This window comes from Mus pahari, chromosome 18 (assembly GCF_900095145.1).
Source record: "Mus pahari chromosome 18, PAHARI_EIJ_v1.1, whole genome shotgun sequence".
NCBI classification, from domain to species: Eukaryota; Metazoa; Chordata; class Mammalia; order Rodentia; family Muridae; genus Mus; species Mus pahari.
In genome coordinates this window covers 345,851-355,752 of record NC_034607.1, presented here as the reverse complement: position 1 = coordinate 355,752, position 9,902 = coordinate 345,851, and the positions used below count along the sequence as shown (strand labels likewise).

General features: G+C 50.3%; 1 protein-coding gene across 1 annotated transcript in view; it reads right to left on the bottom strand.

Moving 5' to 3' along the window:
- The window catches only part of LOC110335465 (cytochrome P450 4F22), a 45,685-nt gene that overhangs the window by 15,253 nt on the left and 20,530 nt on the right, over positions 1 to 9,902 (bottom strand). The window contains exons 5-7 of the mRNA XM_021217649.1: positions 1,464 to 1,517; positions 706 to 833; positions 398 to 522 (exon numbers count right to left, since the gene is read on the bottom strand). Coding sequence (XP_021073308.1) covers positions 398 to 522; positions 706 to 833; positions 1,464 to 1,517 — 307 coding nt within the window. The remainder of the gene's footprint in view (positions 1 to 397; positions 523 to 705; positions 834 to 1,463; positions 1,518 to 9,902) is intronic.

The following is a 9,902-nucleotide window of genomic DNA, read 5'->3' as shown; positions in this document are numbered from 1 at the left end:
ACCGTGTGCCACTGCACTGAGATCACGTGCCACCGTGTGCCACTGCACTGAGATCACGTGCCACCGTGTGCCACTGCACTGAGATCACGTGCCACTGTGTGCCACTGGCTTTCACCACCTTGCCAGGCTTAACTCAAACTCAGCATCCTCTTGCCTCAACCTCTCAAATGCTGAGGTTAGGGATCCCAGGCATAGCCTACCACACCCACCAAAATCTCATCTAATCCTTTTTATAAGAGAACTAAAGCTGAGAGAGGTGATGTCACCTTAGGGCTGACCCAAGAAGAAAAGAAAGAAACCAAGGTTTCTTTCTAAGGGTGTATGGTCCTAGCTTGCATCACAACAGGGACTGGCCCTCTCTCCTCCCACCCCCACCCACCCTGGGGGCCAAACTTACTCCTGGCAGTCACTGTTGTAACTGAACACACATTTCTGAAGGCTGTCCAGGGTCATGAGGCTGACGTGCTCGAACATGTCAAAGGAGGTCACTGAGCCCTCTGCCAGATGCCGTCGCCATTTAGCCTGTAAGGGAGAAACAGGGCAAGCAGGCATGAAGGACCCAAACCACAAGCTGGTCAGACAGGAGCCAGGCAGGATCCTCACTGCCAATCCAGTCCACACACAGCAAGGGACGCTCCGCTTGCTTCATCTGCGGCCTCACCAGATGAGGCCAACCTCTCCCCGCTACTAAGTCTTAGGACTCACATGCATGATGTTTGTGCACTGGTTGAAAATCTTCATGTAGGGCTTCAGGATGTCAAAGTGGAAGGCAGGTGTGAGCAGGCGGCGGTGCCGGCTCCATTTGTTCCCTTTGCTGATCAGAAGTCCATCCCCTGAACACGGGAAAACAAGGCTAGAAGCCTGCCCCCCACCCCACCCCCCACCCCTGCTGAAGTTCTCCAGGGAGCCCACACCCTTCGCTTATTCCCTGTGTTAAAGACACTCAGTTTGGCTCCTGTTTCACTATGAGGTGTGCTTAGAGCCCATTGGAGAATCACAGGAGGAGGCGCTGGCCCCATCTTCCCCAGCTGCCAACTGGTGCCTGATTTCTGTGATCTCAGATCATCCTAAGACTGAAAGGTTATAGAAAGTTCAAGCGCATCTATCAGAAACGGAGGGGAGCTTCAGCCCCAGGACACACACCAGATGGGGCTTTTGTCCTTGAAAAGGACCGGGATAGGAATCTGGGAGGGGACAATGCTAGACACCAGAAGGATAAGGACCTCCTTGAAGAACTCATCTAATGAGAAATCCAAGGGGCAGAGAAATCTTAAAAATATAAAAGCCGATTTGAGATCAAACTGGGGGATGGGCAGCCATTTGCCTTTTCTCTAGGCTAACATTCAATTCTGTGTTGCACTGTAAGATGAACTGACTTACTTTCCTACTCTGAGTCCCCAGTACTCTTATTATGATGTCCCACACCCCCAAACTCTAGCTCCATCATCCCCTTCAGCACTTACCTAACCAAGGCTTCAGGAAGCTATAGAAAAACTCGTCCTTGGGTGCAATGGCAGCTGTGGAGAGAGGGGCAGTAGTGATGACTCTAGACAGCGTTCTGCCCCTTGACCTCTGCTTCTGACTTTCTCGGGCCTCTTCTCTGGGCCCCTGCCTCCCGTCTGGCCACACCTTCACACCTTGAGAGATCTTACAACATGCTGATGATTCTCCTGCTCGGACACCTCCCATGGCTCACCACCGCTCTTGTAGAAGGAGCCTGGAGTCGGGCATGGTATGAATTATGCTTGGACATTGTGGTCTAGCATCATGCTTGTAATCCAAGCAGTTGAGCATCTAGGTCGGGAGGATTACTGCAAACTTCAGGACAGCATCAGTTATATGCATGGTGAGTTCCAGGCCAATCTGGGCTACTGTGTAATAATAGCTTTTCCTGGGGGGTTCGGAAGAGGTGGCGGGAACCTCGTGCCTACAAGACAGCTCTGTATGAAAGAGTGCTTTCCTACCTGATGACCTGAGTTTAACACCTGGAACTCGGAAGAAGGAGAAAACTGACTCCCGCAAGTTGTCCTCTGGCATCCACATACATGATGTGGTACGTACTTGTGCTATCGTACACACACATGCATACACATACACACATACACAAAATTAATAAATATAAAAGAAATCCAAGCTTTAGAAAAATATCTACCTGTCTGTCTATCATCTATCTATCTATCTATGTTTGTGTTTGCAGGCACACACGCATGCCCTGGTACTTATATGGAGGTCAGAGGACAACTTGTAGGAGTCAATACTCCCCTTCCATCTGGGTCACAGAGATCAATTTCATTTTGTCAGGCTTGCCAACAATCTCATTTACCTGCTGAGTCATCTCATTGGCCCTGAATGTTGGCCTTTCTTATATTAAAAAGTAAAAATGAAAATAATCAAATCAAATAAAAAGAATCCATTCTCAGGCTACCTCTGCTGGCTCTGCCTCACCCTGTCCCTCATGCCTCTTCCACTTAGCTCTTCAACCATCTCACAGCACTCGGTCACTCACATCGTCCCCCGGCTGTGCCCCCATGAAAGGGGGAACACCTGTAACTGTCCATGCTCTTTGCTGCCATCTCCGGCCATCTGAGTCACAGCAGTCCTCCTACAGACAGCCTTACTTTCCTTGTCTGTCTGCTATGCTGGCCCCAAGGGGATCTATTCTGTCAGCATTGACAGTGTCCTTGCCAAGCCACCCACCTGTCATTCTCGTTTTTTCAGAGCCAGCTGTGACCAGCCCTAGCCCAGACTTTGCTCTAAGCAGACAGCTCCACCCTCTGTGTTCTCGCCACTCTGCCACACAGAACCAACAACACAGACCCTCTCTGCTCCTAAGCAATGTCAGGTGCCCCTGGTGGTCGGAAAGCATGGCTGTGTTCCCCAGAGTTCTCATGCTGGGGCAGAAGATTGAAGTCAGCTTGTGATGCGTAGTGAGATTCTTTTTGTTGGTAAGGCACAAGGGCCTGAGTTTGCTCCCCAGAAGCCATATTTAAACAGTAACAAGAAAGCCAATGAGAGTGTGAGTGGGTAGGTGAGATGACTCTGTGGATAAAGGGGCTTATGGCCAAACCTGAACACCTAAGTTCTCATCTCAGGTCCCACAAGATGGAGAGAACCAACCTGTGTGGCTTGTTCTCTGACCTCTTCATATGTGTTGTGGCACTAGCTTGTCTCTGCTCCCCTCTCCACATCCTAGCGATGTGGGGATGAAGAGAAGCAAATGTCAGGAACTCACAGGTCAGCCAGCTTTGCCTGCTTGGCAAACTCAAGGCCAGTGAGAGATCCTGTCTCAAAAATAAAGTGGACAGAACCTGAGGAAAGACAGCTGAGGTTGTCCTCTGGCCTCCACGTGCACACATGCATGTATACATACACCCCCAAACTAACACACACACACACACCAAAAGCTGGATATTGCCCAAGTTACAGAATCAGGAAGACCTCATTTTCCTTTTCTAACCCACAACCACCAAGTTTTCTGGCTGGATCTGGCTACCATACCTGCCAGGGAAATTGACATGGCAGGTTTGGCTGAACTTGCACTAATGAGGCAGCTCAGGGTGTCCTACAGCAGGGGGTTGGGCTGTTTCCTGCTCTGGATAAAAGCCTGCATTATACTGCCGCTTATTTGTGTGGAGTGCAAGCTTTGCAGTGCACCCTAGGAAGTAACCCCATGTCACTGTGAGACACCAGTGCTATTTGGCACTACCAGGTTCAGAACATCGGTGGATCCCAGATCTTTGTAGATGATGTTACAAAGACTGCTTACAGCAGAAACCCAGAGATGCAAATCAAAGATGCAATGAGAAGGTTTCAGTGGTGTGTACCTGCAAGCCCAGGAGGAGGGAAGTTTGGAAGTTCAAGATCACCTTGAGCTACATAGTAAGTTCAAAGCCAGCCTGGGATACCCCGAGACTCTACCAAAAAAAAAAACTTTCATTCAGTGAATGAATGAATCAAAGGGTAGGTGGATGACAGAAAAAATAAGAGTTGGGAAAATGGCTCTGAAAGTAAGAGCACTTGTCGTATAAGCATGAGGACTTAGTGTTGGTCCCAGAACCCAGGGAAAAAGTCATGAACAGGGAGATGATTCTGTGAGTAACTCAGGTAAAAGACCTGAGTTAGATCCTCAGAAACCCTATGATTAAAGGAGAGAATAGATTCTTGCAAAATGTTCTCACCTCTGCATATGTGGTGCTCACATCTGCCCCAACACACATACGAAATACATAGATAAATTATAATTATAAAAAACAAGTCAGACATGACCCCAGTGCTAAAGAATGAAGACAGAATATCTAAGGCTCACAGGCCACCAGTGTGGCTGAAAAGCATCAAGCCTCGGGTTTGATAAGGACATGCTCCTTGTACTACAAGTGTACACAGTCACATGCACATGTATGCACACACACATACACACATGCTTACTCGTTTTTAGTTTCAAAAGAATAAAGCAAAGAAAGGGAGGGAAGGAGAAATTAATATTGGATGGATGGATGGATAGATGGATGGATGGATGGATGGATGGATGGATGGTTGGAGCTGGTGGGTGGATAGATGTGGGACCGTAAAAGGCAGCCTGCTTTCTGGTTGAGCTAGGTTTAAATCCTGGAGACCCAGCAGGTGTTCCCACTAGGGACAGAAGTTGTTTGCCATGCCCCCAGACACCAGGCTCCTGACACCTGAGGCCTCAGTTTCATAATTCTGTGGCCATCAGTAATGTAGGGCAACACCCCAAGCCCCTGGTAGTCTGCCCCTCAGTTACCTGGCAAGAGCCAGCTAGGCGTGGCCCACTATAAAAGGGCTGCTTGGCCCCTCCTCTCTCACCCTTACTCTCTTACTCTTGCCTCTCTCTCTCTTGCTCCCCCTCTCTCCACATCCCCTTCTCTCTTCTCTCCACGTGGCTATGGCCAGCCTCTACTTCTCTACTCTCCCTCTCTCTGCATTTCTCTGCCTCTACTACCCTCTTAACTCCCCTTCCCACCATGACAATAAGCGCCTCAACACCATGAAAGCCTCTTCATGGGGACCACAGTAGGGGACAATGGAGCAGATAATCTCCTGCAGGAGGCCTCTATGCATTCTCAGCCACTGTCCCCACCAAGCAAGCCAAGGGCCCTGGAGAACCTGCCAGAGTGCTCTCCTCCTGCCCTTTTCCCTTTGGCCCTGGGCTAGAGCTCACCCTATGAGCCACTCCGTTCTCAGCTCTTCCGCGGCATCCAGAGGCGCACATGATGCCCAAGAGTGAGAACTTGCAGTCCCTGGCCTCCGTGTGGCCTGGGGACCACCCGCCCCTGCCAGCCCAACTCTGGTCCACGGGGACCTCAGACTGCTGGGTCCTGCGGGTTCTCACAACCTGATGCCCGCCCAGCGGCGGCGGCATGGAGTGCACGCAGTCAAACTTCTCCATGAGTGGCCCTCTCCATGAGTGGCCCTAGCCCTGTGGCAGGTCGCCACTTTTAACCCACAGATAGATAGGTTGACAGCTGGGTGAATGGATGAGAAGAAGAGTGAGAATATGGATGGGTGGTAGATGAATGGTAGGTAGATGGATGATTGGGTGATTGGATGGGTGGATGGATGGGTGAATGAATGTGTAGGCAGATGAATGGGTTGGCAGGTGGGTGGGTAAGTGAGTGAATGGATGACTGAATGATTGAGCAATTTGATGTATAAACAGACAGACTGATGGATGAATGTGAAGATGGATAGGCAGATAGGTGAGTGGATGGTTATGTGCATGGATGAATGGATAGGTGGATAATTCAGTAGGTGGATGGATGGATGGATGGATGGATGGATGGATGGATGGATGGATGGATGGAAGGAAGCATGGATGGATAAGCATGTGTGTGGGTGGATTTGTGCCTAGGTGGCTGGATGGGTGAGTGGAAGAATACCTGGAAGAATGAATTATGAAGGGGGTAGTTCTGATGCTAAGATCCTGGTTCCCAACTGGTTCTTAATCTGTCAGTAAAGAAAACCAGGGGCCAATCTCTGGGTGGAAGGTCCAGGCAGGACTTCCAGGTCCCAGGAGGAAAAGGCAGACTCAAGGAAAGAGAGGAAGAGTTTCCTGCCATGCTTCGGAAGAAGCAGCCAGCAACCATGTAAGATCTCAAAACAAAGTTGTCACACAGGCCACTCCTACAGGAGGGCTAGAGAAGTTTAGCAACTGAAGTTTTGGACAGGTGGGAGAGACTGGGATAAGAAACTAATAAAGGCATGCTTTTCCAGATGGGAGATAGCAGCACTCAGCAATTGTGCCAGTAGGCAAGTTGTAAAAGAACTGTGTGTGTGTGTGTGTGTGTGTGTGTGTGTGTGTGTGTGTGTGTTGTCCGAGGATTTAAGGGACGCCAGTTGGGGGCTGGTAGCATGGTCACCTCCCAGTGTAAAGGTGGTTGAGTAAAACTACACACAACACATGGATGCATGTATGCATGAATGGATGGATGATTGAGAGGGTAGATGGACAGATGAGGGGATAAGTGTATAGACAGATGTGTGGCTGTTCAGCCAGATGGATGCATGGATGGATGGGTGGATAGGTGGTTGGATGGATGGATGGATGGGTAGATGGGTGGGTAGATGGATGGATAAATGGGTGGATGGATGGATGGGTGCATTGATGCATGGATACATGGATGGATGGGTGGGTGGGTGGGTGGGTGGGTAGATGGATGGGTGAATTGATGGCTGCATCCTTCTTGTACACCACAGAAAGGTTTGAGTGGAGAGACATCCAAAAAGGAAGTATGTACACCCAATGTGACTCAGCCATCAATGCACACTCCCCTCCCTGCATTGGCAAACTGTATGCACAGTCATCCTCCATGAACACACCCCTTCTGTTTCCTTTCTGTGCACAGCCCCTGCAAGGTGATGCCGTGACCTAAGGATGGCTCAGCTCCACACCCTGCCTTCAGGAGCTCCTGGGTAGGGTGGGAAAGGGAAGGGAGATCCACACCAGCCAAAAGGTGGGGTGGAGACAGTGCCAGGTGCCATGGAAGCCACAAGGGAGGCTGCTGGAAGTCAGAAGAGGCTTCCTGGCGTGGGAGGGGGACTGAAAGATGAGTGGCACGACAGTCGCCTTTCTCCTCTCTTAGTTTTAGAATCCAGGCTAAAGTAGTCAGGGAGTCTTACTGACAACCAGAGCTGTTTCACTGCCGCCTGGTTCATAGACCTGCCATTGGCCCTAGCACCCCAGGATGAAGTGCAAGCCTACCCACTTTTTGGTCCAGCTTCTACTTAACGCTCAGCCTCATTTCCTACTTCCCGTGAGCACACCTTCCACTCCATCCAAGCCTGGGTACCTGAATTCCCATAATACCTTCTAACATCTGTATCTTTGGACAAGCCTCTCTATCTTGAACTCTATACCTGCCTAACTCTTACACATTCTTCAAAGCTTCACTTGATTGACCCTTTTTCCAGGAAGCTCTTTGCTTTCCCATCCTCAGTCCCCTCCCCAACTCTATCACTGTGCCTCCATGATGGCTATGCCTGGTAGAGGAGAAACTGCCTCTACCAAGCTGGCAATGCCACATCAAAGGAAAAGGCTTCAGAAAAATTCCTGCAACATGGTGTCCTGCTCAGAGGCGCTCGCTCGTACACACAAAACTGCCTTAGCACTTTGGCCAGACTTGTTATGTAAACCAAGTTAGACAGTTCACCACTCTGGCCCTCCATCTCACTTTCTTCTTTAAAAAGAAATTACACTTGTGTGCATGCGTGCGTGCGGGCGGGCGGGCGGGCAGGCGTGTGCGTGCGTGTGTGTGTGTGTGTGTGTGTGNGTGTGTGTGTGTGTGTGTGTGTGTGTGTGTGTGTGTGTGTGCCAAGCAAGATATGAAGGTAGAGGTCAAAGGACAACTTGCAGGAGGGGCTTCTCTCCTTCCATCGTGGGGACTCTGGGGTCACTCAACTCACCAAGCTAGGCAGCAAGCACTTTCCCTCCATCCTGGCACTGGGCAGCTACTCCTTGAATCTGCACATGTGTCACTGGTTCATTACTAGGATTACAGTTGTCACTTATTGGTAGCAAACACTTGAGAGAGGAAGATTTGGGAAGCCTGTCAGTGAACAATGAATGCACAGCTGTTTGATGGAAAGCAGCAAGGGAATTCCTTAAAGCAAACTATAGTGATAGGGAGTATGGTTCAGTAGGTAAGACTTGCCCCACAAGTGTGAGGACCCGGGTTCAGGTCTCCTGGAGCCATTTAAGGCCAGACAGGGTACCACTCCCACAGTGAGATGGGAGGTAGGGATAGGTGAAGGTCCCTGGCCAACAGCAACGAACAAGAGACCCTGGACCCACAAGCAGGTAAGGCTGCTTGCTTCTATGCCCCACACTCATATTCATAAACCAGCATATACAAATAAAAAATAACGAAGCATTTTTAAGTCAAATATAGGACTATGGAGACTGGGTTCAGTAGCAGAGTGTTCGCCTACCATGCTCAAGGCCCTGAGTTCCAAATCCAGTCTCAGGGAAAGAAAGGTGGAGGAGGGCCAGCAAGATGGCTCGGTGGCTCAAGGCACCTGCCACATAGGCCAAACAACCTGAGTTCGATCACTGGGACCTACATGGTAGGAGAACTGATTGGCACAAGTTGTTCTTTGGTCTACACACACACACACACACACACACACACACAAACACAAACACAATAAAAATCAATCTTATTATGCATGACAGGAGCTCCAAGAGGATCTATCCAGCAGCTAGACTGAAACAGATGCAGTGACTCACAGCCACACATTGGACAGAGGTTGGGGACTCTTACGGAAGAGTGTGGGAAGGATTGAAAGCCCTGAAGAGGATAGGAACTCCACAGGAAAATCAACAGAGTCAACTCACCTGGACCCCTGGGAGCTCTCAGAGTCTGAGCCATCAGCCAAAGAGCATACATGGGCTGGAATGAGGCCTCAGCACATATGTAATGTATGTACAGCTCAGTCTCCATGGTTGCCTTGTCTGGCCTCAGTGGAAGAGGACGTGCCTAATCCAGCAAAGACCTGATGCTCCAGGGTTGGGGGAGGGATACCCAGGAAATGCTCCCCTCTCTCAGAGGAGAGGGGGGAGGGGAGGCAGAGGGATAAAAAGCAGGGTAGGGGTGTGAGGTTTGGGCCTGAGAGTGCAGCCCTGTATGTAAGTGTCCCCGGGTACATTGTTCACGCAGCTAGCATTAAGTGACTAACCGAAATGGGATCCATCTATACAATGGATCATAAAGAGAGCACAAGACTGATCTGTACAAGGGGGCAGATGAACCTGGAAGACAAGAGGCTGACTGAGAAACCAGACACCAAAGCATCTAGAAGCACCACGTCCCTCTGGTAGAGAGCAGGTTCTGGGAGCCAGGAGACACAGCAGGGAGGAACCAGAGGCAACACTGCCTCACAGCACAAGCTGTGTAGGATGGTGGGAAAGCTTCAAAACTAGAGAGTAAGTTGTTGCACAACCTTGTGGACACACCCAGACATCACAGATGGTTCACCTACAAACACTGCCCAGGTCCTCAATACGAAAGGCACACAGCCGAGTGTGTGTGCATCCTGGCCAACAGTGACAGTGACGGGTGACCAGGCCCACAGTGAAGGGCAGGAGGGCAGGAAGCTGCTGAGACCCCATCCTCCACTCCAGGCTGACTGGGCTCCATTCAGTCCTCTCAGCTCTCCATCCTGCTTCTCCTGTGGAGGCAGCAAGGGCTACAGCCCTGAACGGGGAGCAAAGAGGAGAGGGAACCAGCCCTATCTGCCAAGTTCCTCCACACAGCTGAAGCTCTCTTTGGAGAATTCAGCCTAGGAACCTGATGGTGGGAGGAGAGGAAGAGGAGGAGGAGGAGGGGAGGAGGAAGAAGAGGAGGGGAGGAGGAAGAAGAGGAAGAAACAGAAGAGGAGGAGGATGA